This window comes from Hirundo rustica, chromosome 4, assembly GCF_015227805.2.
Source record: "Hirundo rustica isolate bHirRus1 chromosome 4, bHirRus1.pri.v3, whole genome shotgun sequence".
Taxonomy (NCBI): Eukaryota; Metazoa; Chordata; class Aves; order Passeriformes; family Hirundinidae; genus Hirundo; species Hirundo rustica.
Window position 1 is genome coordinate 74317290 of NC_053453.1, and position 14598 is coordinate 74331887.

At 45.6% G+C, this 14598-nt stretch overlaps 1 protein-coding gene across 1 annotated transcript in view; it reads right to left on the reverse strand.

Annotated features, from left to right (window-relative positions):
- Positions 1-14598, reverse strand: part of LOC120751518 (chromatin remodeling regulator CECR2) — a 100685-nt gene that overhangs the window by 39357 nt on the left and 46730 nt on the right. The window contains exon 2 of the mRNA XM_040061474.2: positions 11963-12057. Within this exon, the coding sequence (XP_039917408.2) occupies positions 11963-12057 (95 nt within the window). The remainder of the gene's footprint in view (positions 1-11962; positions 12058-14598) is intronic.

Genomic DNA, 14598 nt, shown 5'->3' on the forward strand with positions numbered 1-14598 from the left:
ATTTACATGGTTGGATTTCCATGGTGGACTTCCCACCTGAACTCCAAAAGTGTTCTTCTTCAGGAGAGGGGGAAAATCATCTGAAAACCCATGGCTGTCAGCAGCTACAAGAACACTCCTACTCCTCGTCTTCCTCCATCTTCCGTGCGGTCGAACCCGGGGGAGCTGGAAGGGGAGCTGGCAGACATGCTGCATCCCACAGAGCAGCAGAATAGGAACAGCTCTGGAGCGAGGCAGTGTCTCTGGGGAGGCAGGGAGAATGGAGAGCTGATGTGGGCTGTCTGCTCTAATAAGGGATCACACCACAGGAGCATGTGCTGGCTTGACAGAAGCAAGTGCAGCCACTTAACCTGGGTATGACAGCTGAAGTGGGAGCGTTGCTCTGCTACCCCCTCCAAAAAAGGGGAGTATGAAAGAAGAGAGGGGAAGGCACGAGGTGACCACAGCCACCCACCCTTCAGGAACATTCCAGGTCTGCTTGTCCAGATTTCACACCCCAGCCACAGCCTGAGCATTATTAGACCACGCTCAGCAAATCCTAAACTGGAGATGCCCTTTTACCTTCCCTGAGCTGGTGTGTGCCTCCTCCCACCCCTTTTCCCTCACACCAAGGACAGGGGGCAGCGAGTCCACCCCTCCCGAGGAGGAATGAAGCCATCTCACACAGCAGTGTGGCTAAAGGGCACGCTCTGATCCTCCCCAGCTGCCTGTGGCCCACGCTCCTCCAGCGATTCGGCTCTTATCTAGCAACAACCCCATGAACCACACAGCTGCTGGGGGTGCCTCGTTTGTTATTTTGCTGAGAAAAGGCAGAAAAGCAGGAGAGATATCAGCACAGATACAGCGTTGTCCTGCATTGGTCTCTTCTAAGGCTCTTTCCTTAGGCTGGCAAATGCCAGGGACAGGCAGGAGTGCTGAGATAAGTGTCTATTTGATCTTTTTCCCCCATTCACCCTGGATTTTTCACTGCTTTATGTTCACAAAACGCCAAGGCAGCTAATCAGTGCTCTGTGACCCCTGTTAATTGGGCTGTGTGAGAGAAAGGCAGCACTGGCAGGAGAAATCACACATACCTGTTACTTTGAACTGTCCTGTCAGAGCTCCAAGCACCCTTCTGTGAGCCGGGGCTGCTCTGTTTCCATCACCATCCCCAGGATCGGCAGGAGGGGCCAAGAGGGTTTCATGCAGCGGCCCTGCCTCTAACACCTCAAAGTACAGGGAGGCAACAAAGAGGCATATTGTTGTTCCTCCTTCCGTGTGAGAAGGTGCAAGTTAATTTTATGTGAAGGAAACACAACCTGAAGGCACTGATGGCCCTCCTTTCACCTGTGCCCAGCTGCTCCTCACTGCCCTTATCTGCCTGGCTGTTTTCCCCCTCGCCCTCCTCACCACAACACGAGGGAGGAGGGAGCGAGCAGATGCCCAGCATCCATCTCCCCATCCCAAGAGAGCAGCATGGCCAAGTGAGCCAGGGAAAGAGAGTGATTGGTGTGAGGATGTGAAACATTGGAGGGAAAAGGGGTTGGATTTGCCAAGCCTGGTGGATTATGCAGTTTTTGGAGGATGAGTAAGACACATATTGTTAACTAGATGCATGCTGGGTGCAGGGGCCTGCATATGTGTTTTTAGGAAGGAGCAAGGGCTGCTTCTGTGTTTTTGTCGCTTGATTAGGGAAATGAAGAAATAGGAATGTGAGTATCAATGAAACCAGAGCAGCCAGAAACATGGCAAACAACACTTGAAGGTACGTGGTACCACAGGAAGAGAAAATCCTGGGGGCAAAGGGGATAAGCAGGAGGATACATACAGAACCAGGGAATATTCATGGGACTAAAACAAAAATTATTTGTCTTTCAATGCTAGCCCAACCCCTCCTTCAAACTCAGTGAGTCTCTGCACAATCTCCATCAAGGGATGACTTGTGCTCTCAGTACATGCAGGGTTTTGGACAGAGAAGCAGGAGCTCCATCCCCCACTACTGATGCTGCAATTTGAGTGAAAACCGATAATGACAAATCAATGAGTCGGATAACTGGATTAAAACAGGGAAAAGAATTCTGCTAAGAGATCATGAAACATCACTATGTTGAGCAAACTGTATTGCTATATCTAATTTGTGAAAACAAGAATTAATGCAGCATTTAGATGAACAGAAAGGATTATTTACCTTGAATGCATAGAAAGAAGAGAATCTGAGACAGTTTTAAAAACTGTCTTGTCCCTTAATTACATCTGCATAAATACAATAAATCGACCGATGATGCAATTTTCCAGGGCATTGTTGTTTTTGACTCAGGGTGACCATGATCACACCAAAGGTGTGTTTAAACACACCTGCCCGGTTTTGTTGACACACTAACCCCACAAATACCCTGTACTTCACAGCTTATTCAATTTTACCTTAGGGTACTACCCTGAAGCCATTAGTCAAAGGGTGCAGTAACAAATCAGTTGCATTCAGTGTGATATACAGCCCATGAAAGCAGCAAGGGTAGCTTTAAACTCCAAGAGGAAAACAGCTCTGTAATCTGTCACTGACATGCACTTCCAACCATCGTGTTGAAACCTGCACTACAGCTCCAGCATGGAGGAAGGCTTGAAAACAGAGACCTCAGTTCCTTGAGATGTGGCTGAAATTGTAAAATACTGAGCATCTGGAAATACATAGGAACTTCCAGAAAACTCCAGGTGAGAAGGTTGGTCAGACATCCTGCCTGTCTGAATGGGAAGAAAACCCCAATATCTGGCAAGAAGTAAGAGGTTTCTGCACTGAACAGTTCAGCAACCAAAGAGGAGATAAGCTGAGCATCCCCAGAAGGGTCAGGTACCCTTTTCCTGCCTTGAGGAAGCTGTTGAGCCAAGGGAGCCCAAGAAAGAGGCAATTATCAGTTATGAAAGCCTTCCCCAGCAAGGGAAGCACAGCAGGTACTAGAACGGGGTGGCTGCCATCACATTTAAAGTCTGAGGTGCAAAGGACCAAGGGAAGAAGTTATCCCACACCATCACCTATTTGGTAATTTAATAAATTATAAGTTATTATAATTGTAATTGATTAATTAACAATGGAACTGAAAAGTCCTATTACACCTAAGCAGCTTTGCTATCAAGCTGTGATTGCACAAGAACACACAAGGGAGATGTCCAAGTGTAGGCCATCTCCTGCCGTGGGATGACATTGATCTTGGCTGGGGAAGGCCAGGGGAAATGGCTTTCATGAAGCAATTAATTCTCTGGCATGCCAGTGAATAGGCCTGGAGAGCTGAGGAGAGCTGGAGCCCAACACCTCCCTATCCAACGAGATCTATCACCACAGCTGGACTGGGAATATGGATTTTTCCCTCAGAGTATGCTCAGAACAAGAGACAAGAATCTCCCAAGACCCTGATGTACAGAGAACTCTGTCATGTTCAGAATCAGAGAGCGAGTGACAGAGACCAGTGGCCAAGGCAGAATGGCAGGGCCAACACCAGGCTGTGTGCTAAAGGCACAGGACAAGCACTGGTACTAAAGGATGGGAAGATAACGGCAAAGAGATGTTCTCCTGATAGGTTCTGATGCCCACAGTACTGATGCACAAGACAGAGGTGCAGAGTAAGACTGAAGGAACAAACAATGCTCTGACTTTTGGAGCACAGCTGGTCCCCTAGTAAAGCATAAGATCACTAAGAAATGATTAAGCCATGCTGATGCCAAACTGGAGATTTTACAGGCACATCAGCAGGCTGCATGACACCAACAGACTTAAATGGTATCAGTAAATTATGCACTTTTTGGATGGGACACAAAACCAAAGAACCTGGGTTCTCCACAGAGCAGTACAGTAAATCCAAGACAGCAGTTCCTAGGGTCAGTTTTAGAGTTCAAACAGCAATTCCTGGGCCTGAACACAAAACCATCTGACCTGGACATTTGTGCAAACAACTTAGCAAAGCAAGATACCTTTCTCCCTAACAGACAGATTGGAAGCCAGATTTTGTTAGCCTTGTAAAGACAGTCCAAGGCAGGAGGGTTCCCTGGCAGCATGAAATGCTGAATCTGAAAGGCCCTGGCCAGCAGGTGAACATCCTCCAGTCCCCAGATGGATGGATGCCTCCCAGCACCCCTGAGGAATTCCGAGTGCTGCATTCTTTTCCCATTTCTTCCCCAGGGCTTATCAGACACTGAGGATGGGAATCGCTCATGGGCATAACGATCTCACAGCCAGGACAGCGACTGAAGCCCGGGGGCTTCTGCATTGCTTCTGCTCAAGTACTTTGGGCTTTGAATAACAAAGGGCAATCTCTTGAAGGATCGAAATGGAAAAACAAAAAGAACCAGTGTCAGAACCATTAACTAACCCAAGAACTAGTTACAGGTTTTTCGACAGGGAAAAAAAAAAGAGAGAGAGGGATCTGAGTGCTTAAAAAGGAATGAAGAAGTTCCTTTGGGGAAGGTGACTGGGGGGGTTTGGGTAACACTGCTGGGGGGTGAGAGGCCTGGCAAGATGCAGGCTGCTGCTCTGAAGGGTTCTGCTGAGGGACACTGCAGCTCCTGCACGGCCAGCACACACTGCTCTGACCCGGAAAAGAGAGGGAGGGATGCTGATGGCCACGCAGACGAATGAAGCCTGAGAACGGCTGCTGCACTCCCCGCTGTCGCCGCACGCTGCCTCACTTTTACAGCATGGGGTTTTTCCTTCCTTGTTTGGTGTCCTGGCTCTGTGTGACCTCGACAACCAACCATACAGGACATAACCCAAGAGAGCCTCAACAAGAAGGCACTCTGCACATGATCAAATTGAGATCAAGGCACAGTACTCTCTGTCTCAGGAGGGATGAACGCAGGCTTCTGGACGGTCCAGGATAAACGAATGTACCTACAGCCCAAATTTCACCTCGTGATTGGACAGCAAGGGCTTTGGTTTTTCTGCTATGACAATTCACTTCTCCCATCAATGACCTTCACCTGCATCAAAGCCAGGCTTCAATCTTCGATATGTACTCGCCAATTTTAATCCACACGCTTTTTTCTTTCTGCTACTGTTATCTGATTCTTTTTGAGGAGAAGCTCCTTGGGAGCTGGAGCTGATTAACTTACAAAAGAGCCAAATACATCTCCTGTATGCTGAAGGAGCAAACAGGAATGGGGGCTTACCACTCCACATTCAGACTGGAAGAGGATCATTACTTACTATTCATTCCTGGATCCTTGAAGAACAAGTGAAGCCAGCTTAATGCTGTATTGTTCATTCCTAGTGCCCATCAACAGAAAGCATGCTCCCAATTCATTGCCACAAGGAAAGACAACAGCATTGCTGTGCCATAAGCACTTCTGATTGTTTGGGGGCTGCAGAGAGGACCTTAGGGTATTCCAGTGATGATGAGCACTGTGGGGAAGAAGCTGGAGTTATTGTCTTGATGATGATGGGGAAATAGGACACATGCGTGAATTACAGCACAAATCCATATGAAACAAGCCCTTATGTGCCTTGCTGCTCATAGAAAAATACACTTAATGTCAGAGAAAGAGTCCCCTGTGAGGCACAAAATACCTAGCGTGGGGGTGCCTTGAAGCAAATAAGCATAGCAAATTCATTTCTTAGAACCAGCCCCACACATTGCAAGTTTCTGGAGACCATAGACAAACCCAAGTTTTTACAGATAAACAGGTCCTAAAGAAGTCCCTTTAGGGATTTGTTTCAGAACAGGCCATTCATCTTCTTTTCCCCTAAAGTTTAAACCACTACAATGGTTGAACCAGAAAGAAACTAAGGAAAGCTCAAAAGTAAAATGGGAGAAAAAAGCAAAAGCATAGATGACTTAGAATAGAGACTGACATGACACGCCACATTATCACAGTGGCCTAGCAGCTGGCCAGCAGCCATCCCAGCTGTTCACCAAGCCCACTGAGGCTAAAAGGCTCAAAAAAATTTATTTCAGATCTTCTCCAATATTCACCCTTGGACTAAGCACTGGTTTCTGAACTTGGATGAAGTGCTGGGAAGGGGCGTGCGAAACCAACCGTGCTGGAGCAAAAATCCTGCACCAGTGATTTGGAGCATCACTGCAAGCCTCAAAACTGAGGGCAAAGGTTTCACATCAGGCCAACTTCCACACCCCATCTGTCTCTCTCCACAGTTCTTTGCCTTCTTCCTTGAAAGGAGAAGATCTTTTCACTTGCCTTCTCAGTTTCTTTTTTCATCACTGCTTTCTTCCTCCTCTCCAGAGTACTTGGTTTGCAACATCAAGAAGTTCTAAATACAGCTGTCCCTTTCATATTTCATGCTCTGACACTGGCATGATGACATCACTGCAGTCTCCAAGACCCTTTGCTGACTGTTCTCTATTCCTCCTTTGAAGTTTAGCCACCTATTCCTCCCTGTCAATGTTTTGCATAACTCCCTCTCCCCAGCAATCCAATCTGTTTGTCTCTCATCCATCTGCCCTGACAATAACAGCACAGCTTTTCCTCTTTTTCTTCCACCGTTTTTGGTCCTTATTCTCCACCGCATCCATGGAATAGCACTTCCAGAACATGCTACCAACTTTTCTTCAAATTCTTCTCTAAAGATTCATTTTATCCATCTGAGAATCAAAGACATTTACTTAGCTTTAGTTATATTTCAACTCTATAATTTTATTCCACTGCGCTTCTCATTAATCTCTGGATGACGGTGTTATTTTACCGCTGTAATCTCATCCTTCCTTTGCCAACACCTGCCAGCTGCTTCATTTTCACTTTTTACCCTTTAAAAGGCTCACCTTGCATGGCTTGGCTATTACTACAATAAATATTAAAATTAGATTCAAGATGAGCAATGTGCCACTTCATCTCCCTTGCCCCCTCACGGCATCTCCTGAGCCGACGATACCGGGTTGATTCCAGAGGCCATCCACCAATATCCATGATGTATGCAAGGCAGCACTCGTTAAAAGTCAGACTGTAAATAATGCTGATCTTGTTGATATTCACTTGGCATTCACGAATATGATTCTGAGTTAGCGAGGCGCTCTGTGGCCGCGCCGTGGAAGCAGTTGTTATAACCAAGGTCACCGGCGCGACTGCAGGAGCCCGCTGTTAAAACTCTTTCCAAAGGTGGTGGTGGGCACCAGGTCTGCTGTGACTGAGCTTAGGCTGGCTGCCCCCGAGGTTATGGCATGGGCTGAAGTGGTGAATTCAGCTCAGCCTTAGTACCTTGGCTCAGCTCTTCCCACAGCCTAGCTCACACAGTGTCCATGAGACCGAACTCTCAGCTGGTTTGCCAGCTGTTCCTGCCACTTTATCCACTGGACCAGAGTGATAAACAGCAGTTCTGGAAGGACACAGCTCATGTAGGCACATGCACAAGGGTGATTTCAAGATCTTAAGCATTTTACTGAGGTCTCTTTTACCAAAATATGAGACCTGGGGTAACCCCCAAAGTACCTGTAAGGACAGAGAATAAAGGACAAGGTTGGACAAAAGTGACAAAGCAGAAAGATGAAGCAAAATACCCAAAGCTATTAAACACAGCCCTCAGAAACAAGTACTGTTCCTCAGTAGGTTGGAAGATTTCAGATTCTCTCTCTCTCTTTCTGATGAAAGCTCAAATAAGTGATCACAGAACAAGTGTTAGAAAATACACAGAACAGACACAGCGTTCTTGAGCGGCAACTCAGCCAGTAGGAAATACAGCTCTTCAGGTGCCATACTGGGAGTGTTTCTCAATGCCACCACTAAGGATAGGGAAGAGGAGTTAAGGAACATCCTCTTATTATCCCAATTAGAACAAACCAAGTGCAAACTACAAGCCAAAGACTCTGAGGATAGTTTAGGGATCCCAAAGGAGCTTAAGGTGGGTGCAAAACCAATGATCCCCTTGGGAAGAAAAAAATTCCAATGCATTAGGGAAGAAATAACAAGGAAAAAACAATTGAGGTTCCTAAGGAAGCAAATCCCCTCTGGTGGCACAGAAGTCAGTAAGAGAGTTTTCAGCTATACTGATGGACCATTCCCCTGAGGTGTTAAAAAAGAAAAGAATCTCACGGGGCACAGGAAAAAAAAAATAGCAAGAGATACTGTTTTTCTTCCTCCTCACATTCTGGCCTTTGTGCATGTTGAAAAAATAAAACATAGGAAAAAGCAGCAAAGATGTTTTTTGAGACAAAGTAGCAGCGTACAAAATGCCTCCCAATAACAAATACGATAAAGTTACTGCAACTTTTTATGCCATCACATTAGAAAAAGAGCAAAAGTGCAATAAGAGTGCAACTGAAGAATTAGTTTCACCCAAAGAAAAGCTGAACAGCAGGAGCTTTTCTGGAATATTTTAGTTGAGTGTACACATCCATGTCACACCATCACTCCTTACTTAAAAACAGCTGCAGAAGGCTCCTGCTGCGGCCGCTGCCGTTAGCTGAAGCTCTGATCTTCCTGTCTTCATACAAGTCATCAAGTCACATTTCCTGCTGGAATTAAAGTGGCAACCCCTAGGGACTATGCAGCTACCCAATTTATATCACAGAGAATCTGAAGCAAGCACCAGGATTTTTTTCCAACTGCTTAATTTTTTTTTTTTTTTTTTTTTTTGCAACCCCCAAATTCTAATAAGAGTTTTTCTGGTCATTTGCCTTTTTGAAGCAATTAAAAGAAAACACAGACATTTTAAGACCTGTGTAAAAAAGCTGGGAGCAGGAAAAACCTGTGGGCAATCTCATCAAACCATAGCATGCCTTAGATACCCATTGTACCCACAGTAGTGACACACAGATGGTACAGATGGTATATGGACACTGTGAGGGGTATTTGTAAAACAACAAAAGCTGCAGATCATGACACACAAGTATTTTGGCTCAGAGCAAAAAGAGGAGAGCAACAGGGAAACTGTCCTGGTCAAGTGCTCAAAATACCTGGTGCCAGGCAAGGACAGCTACAGGGTCATTGCTAAAGATGCAGAAATGCAGACAACTGGTTTTTGTTCTGTATTTCTACAGTACTTAACACAGCAAGAGCCAGGTCAGTGGAGTGTTCCTAACAGCTATGATAGGTTCTGATAAATGAGACTTTGGAGAAGATCACGTAGCATCCCATTAAGGAGTCTCTGTAGTTAAACACAGATATCCATAACTCAAAGAAAGTCTTGTGTTACCAGACAACAATCCTCAGCCACCAAGCAGGGTAAAAAGCAAAAAGCAGCCTCTCTTGTATGTGATACCTTTTTGTTTTTAAAAGTCTGCCGTAAATAATATCAAAATCAAGGCAAAGTTGCTCTACTTCAAAACCAAGGATCGTAGAAGCCTACAAAAGTATTAATCCTTTTTTTTTTTTCAAAGAATGGAAAGCAAATCAAACTAGAGCATGGTAAATTGAGCATTAGAAGGGCTCTCAGCCACTTCCAAAATTACTTGAGAGCACATTATAATTAGCAAAGGTATGTGACAGTTTTATACCCCTCTATGATGCATGATTAAAGCCAGGCAGCCCAGCTCTGCCGCAAGCCCTGCGCACCGTCAAAACAGATGTGACAAGAACTGCAAGCTGCTCCCAGACAGACTGTGAGAAAGCATAGGCAGATAACATTTTGGCCATCAAAGACGTACGACCCGACACAAACCTAATTAAACCTCCAAACCCCTCAGAGAGGTGGGCAAACTGAGGGTTTATGAAGCATCCCGTGCTTGAGCTGCAGTGCCCCAGCCCAAGAACAAGCTCCTGCCTTTCCCTCTGAGGTGCAACAGGGAACAGAAGTTTACAGCCTTGATAGTAACAGCTCACAGCCCCAACACGAGGATGCAGGGCACAAATGACTGGAGAGATGCTGCACTAACACCACCAGGGTCATCTGTGACACTGCTGATTCTTCCCACCCGAGACAGATACCTCTTATCTGTCTGCAGCAGAGAAGTACAGAGTCCTGGACCACTGTGAAAAGCCAGGTCTAAACTGCACACAAATCCTGCCTCTTACATTTGCATGGCTTCGTATATTTGAGTACATTTGCACTCAAAAAATCAATCAGAGGCTCGGCTTCCTACCACTAACTGTGGAAAAACAAGGTACAGAAGGGAAGCTGTGCATCAATCAGCCAAGCCCTGTGCTTCCTGAATTTGTGGCAGAGGGGAAAAAATGGTGTTGCAAGGAAATGTGTAAGGAACATAGAGAATTTTAGGCTTTTGGATTCCACAGCTGGTTTTAAGTGTGAAACAGTGTGGCAAGTTTGTTTCTGAGAAGTGTATCCAAGCCATCGCTTTTATTCTTATTTATCTACAGATTTTCATTTTTAGACTACATCTTAATGCTTTTTCCTTCCTGACATCCCTCTGCATGCAGCATCTTTCCCTCTTGTTTCCAGGTAGCCTCCCCCATTGTTTCCTCTGCAGTGCTTCAGAGTTCACCTCTCCAACACCCAGCAGTGTCAGGCAGTTTTCCTGATATTTCCCTTAAGCCATTCCCACAGCACTGCTCCTGTTGTGCCCTCTTCCCCATCTCCTCTGCAGAAATTTCTTTCCTCATTATCCCCATGCCCACGAGGTAACTCCGTTCTTACAGAAGGCTTCAGAAATGGTGCAGCTGGTTTCTCCTTCAGGCAGGCCAGCAGGACTGTTTGGGTGAGGTGTCTGTTTGTGTGTTTTGTTTGTTGGTTTGTTTGTTTGGGTGACAGCCAGCTTGCCAGTGTCACACGACTCACCCATGATTCATCCCTGAATTCTCTTAGTTGAAAGAGTTGCAAATGGAGAGGCAATTACACAGTGCAATCACTAAGTGGACCCTCTTAGATCTGGAGAGTTTTGGAGAACCTCACAACGTGGAATTTATGAATTTTATCAAAGACAAATCTTCCGCTGCTGCTACAAGGGCAAGCTGGTTCAGGTGGGCAAAACACTTAACCACTACATTCTGATGGCTTTGGTATGAAGAAATAAACTTGCTGCATGTTTACAAGCAAGTATATATTGCTCTGTGGATATTTTCATGAAGAAGATACGTGACTACAGACCCTTTACAATCAATGTCCTCATCACAATTTCATCTGCAGATAGTACATGCAGTGCAGCTGCCTGGTTCAGGTCCTGATACCAACTGATGCTGCATGTCTATGCAGAACTTAATTAAGTGGCATATGTGTATATAAATAAACTATATAGATTTTGTTGAACGTAATCAGTTAATTAGAAATAGAGCTTTCAATGCCAGCACCTGTGGTTACGTCTATGCACCGGCCTAAGCCGCTCCACAACAGGGGGATCTTAGGGAGCAGGATTGCTTCCAAGCAACTGCATGTGTTGCCAAGCTGTCCTTGTCCCCACAATTATGCTTTGCTATTAACATGATTCACAAAAGAACAAATAAAACACACTGCAACAAGCCTTTGCTATCACTGGAAGCACATTTTGCTGTGCGAGCGGCCGCCCTCTAAAGAATGATGCTCTGCAGATGTCTCCATTTGGGAGGCTGCTTTAGTGGACACTAACAAAGTGTCTCTGGATGTCAAAACTTCAAGAGAACACGTCAAATCACTTTCCAACATCCTGCAGCCGAAGTGATTCCAATACTCCTTTTATTTCTAAGAAGATAATCACAGTTGTCCCTATGTAAAGCAACGGGATCTTTCATGCAGGCGAGGTGTGTGCAGAGCAGCAAGTCTTACGCTGTGCAATACATACAAATGTTGAAAACATATGTGATGACTTAATATCACTAATTTGACCGAACAGAGCGCAGAGCAGAACAGCAGATGTGAATGTTCACTGCGTGCAGTAGCGCTACAGCAGAGCATCAACCACGGTTTTGCACTGCATCTGAACAAAGGGGTCTGCACAATGAAAAGCCTACAACTCAACCCAAGAGAACTGGAATTCCCTTCCACTCGGGGAAGCATCTGGCCCGATTGCTGGTGGCTGCTGATCACTGCCATGTCATCACTCTAAAGCCGTGAAAGATCCCCTCCGCCGTGTTAATTAGCTCCCCTTGCAAAGCGCTTAAGCCATAGAGCGAGGTGACTCACGTGATGTCTCTGCGCTGGTAGCAGCCTTGAAGAAGGCAAGCGATCAGGTCGCTGATAAACTCCACATCGTCCCCGTGAAGAGCAGCTTCCAGTTCCTAATGAGCAGAAAGGAGAGAGGAAAAAAAAATAAAAAATCCAACCGTTAAAATAATTCCTTAGAATTTCCTGCTAGCGCGTCAGGACCAAAAAGACCCGAACAGCCTCACGTATGTGTACAGCAGCAGAGCACACGTGGGGTAAACTGACCTTCCTCATCATTAAAAATACTGCTTCTACCACCTCTTCATTGCAAGAGTTTATGGGAAGACCTTGAAAGGCTTTTACTGAATGTCACTCTCCAGCCAGAAGACGAATGCTTTTGTCTGGACACAGAAAAATAGGGTTCAGTGAGGTTGAGATCCACTACAGCCTAATGAGAAAGGCATGATTTCTCCCATGTTCACCTGATGGACAGGAATCAACAGTTTCATTCTTCTGCTTCACCTCCACTCACTAAGGCTGGTGAGCTCAATTTAAAAGATGTGCTCAGAAAGCAGGGGCACTAAAAGCCACTTACAACCCAGAAGTAGCAGTTTCAGATGGATTGCCAGAAATGGCTGAAAGCTAGCAAGCAAAGGCCTCAAAGAAAAGCAGGCATTTTGATTATTTAACTTATTTCCCATTGGGTTCCTCTTATTTTCCAACTCCAGTAAGAGAGAAAGGATGGAGAGATGTCAGACTTCGCGACCCAAAATCTCAATCTGCTTGATTAATCATGACTTATTTCAGCACAGTGGAGTTCCCAAAGATGTCATACAGAAATTGATCCACAAAAAGGATAAACTCCTGAAATTTAGTTATTATGAATTTTGCACATATTGTGAGAAATACCTCTTCTTTTAAGCTAGCAGTTTCAAGCTTTGTTTTCCAAATATTATTTGGTTAATTACGGTTTTATTTGTATGCCGGAAAATTATTCACGGTAAGAAAAATCCACTTTCTGTAAGACTCATCATCACTAGCATACAGCATTTAACAAGATTTAATATGGATAAACAGTATAGGCATAAGAAGCTATTCTTTTTGGGTTTCAGAGTAAATAATGGATTGAATACAAATTCCTGCTTGAATGTTACTCAACAGACTGTTACACAAATAGCTAAGCTAATGGCTACAGAATAAAGGTTAATGGCCAGAGAATAAAGGATAAACGTTTTGGCACTTACCCAATAAAGAAGAGAAAGTGCTTTTTTTATTAGACCGCAGTAACTGCAGTAATAAAATTATTGATAACAGATTGCAGCTTAAACGCCGCTTGTAGTTTTTATTGGAAATGTATTAATGGCATATTTTCATTACCAACACTGCTCTTATTTACCTCTTGTGCAACACCCAAAGTGCTTCAGGGGAGGAAGCCTGACACCTGCCCTGTGAAGAATGTACCGAACACATCTATTACACGTGGAAACCGGAGGTAAGGAAAGGCCAACGTGCAGCCAAAGCCTGATGCTAGGGAAAGTACCAGGAATCTCCGTTCCCTGCCTCTAGATGAGCACCCTGCTTAATGACAAGTTAACACAAAAACTGCAGTTGCTGCCTGCCATCCCTTGGACAGAGTGGTGTTATTGTTGTATAAATAGTAATCACGCTATATAAATAGTAATTACCGAGTGAATTCACTGAGAATCATGGAATGCCCCGAGTTGGAAGGGACCCACAAGGACTGAGTCCAGCTCCTGGCCCTGGCCCTACTTACCACTTGCTAAGTGGTTAGTAGTTTAGAGGTGTTGACTTCCTTTATTTGTAAAATATTTTAGTGGGCATATGCCTTCTATAAATATCCCCGGGGGAGAGGGGAGCAGGGAGGACCTAAAGCATGCGATACGCTAAACCATCCCAGGTGTGTTACCACATTACCACAATAAACCTGCAGCTTGTGAAAAATGACACGTTAGAACCCGGAATGACGGGCAGGGGGAAAGTCTCCAGGACAGCTCCCTGCATTCAGCCTCTCCCTCATCCCCATCCACTTGTTCATTAAAGCTGTCAGTCAGCAGTCTGCCCCTGCTAGGATGTGACAGCCTTTTGTATGAGGGAATATTTAAACTGCTTCCCGTGAGCCTTTTCAGCCTGCTGTTTGACTAACGCTCCTTGGGCAGCGGCCACAACTGCCTCAGATAGCCCCTATCTGCAGCCATTGTTTTCCAGAGTGACCTTTACGTTTCTGGAGTTGGCGGGTCACCCCAGGAGCAGGGGGACATTCCTGGGGCACTGGGCAAGATGCCATCCCCTGGGCAGGGACTAAAATACCTGGATGGGCTGTTCCCCCCGACTCCTGCTGCTTTCCTCTCCCAGAAGGGTGCTCCTTGTCCTTGTCTCCATGGCAGGTATAGCACCAATTTTGGGGACCTGACCCAGACCCAGACAGATCTCACATAAAATAAAGGGGGTTCTGGGCACACAGAGCAGTGTGGGGCTGGGTGCAGAGTCCCAGTGCCACGCTGGGTTAAGGGGCTCTGGAGCAAGCCAAGATTAATCAGCACACACACAGCTTGGGGCCAGTGAAGGTCCATCCCTGGCAGGAGTGATGCCGTGGGTGCTTCTGTAGAAAGGCACCGTGCTCCCCAATGCCATGGGGGCTTCCTGGAGCCCATCCT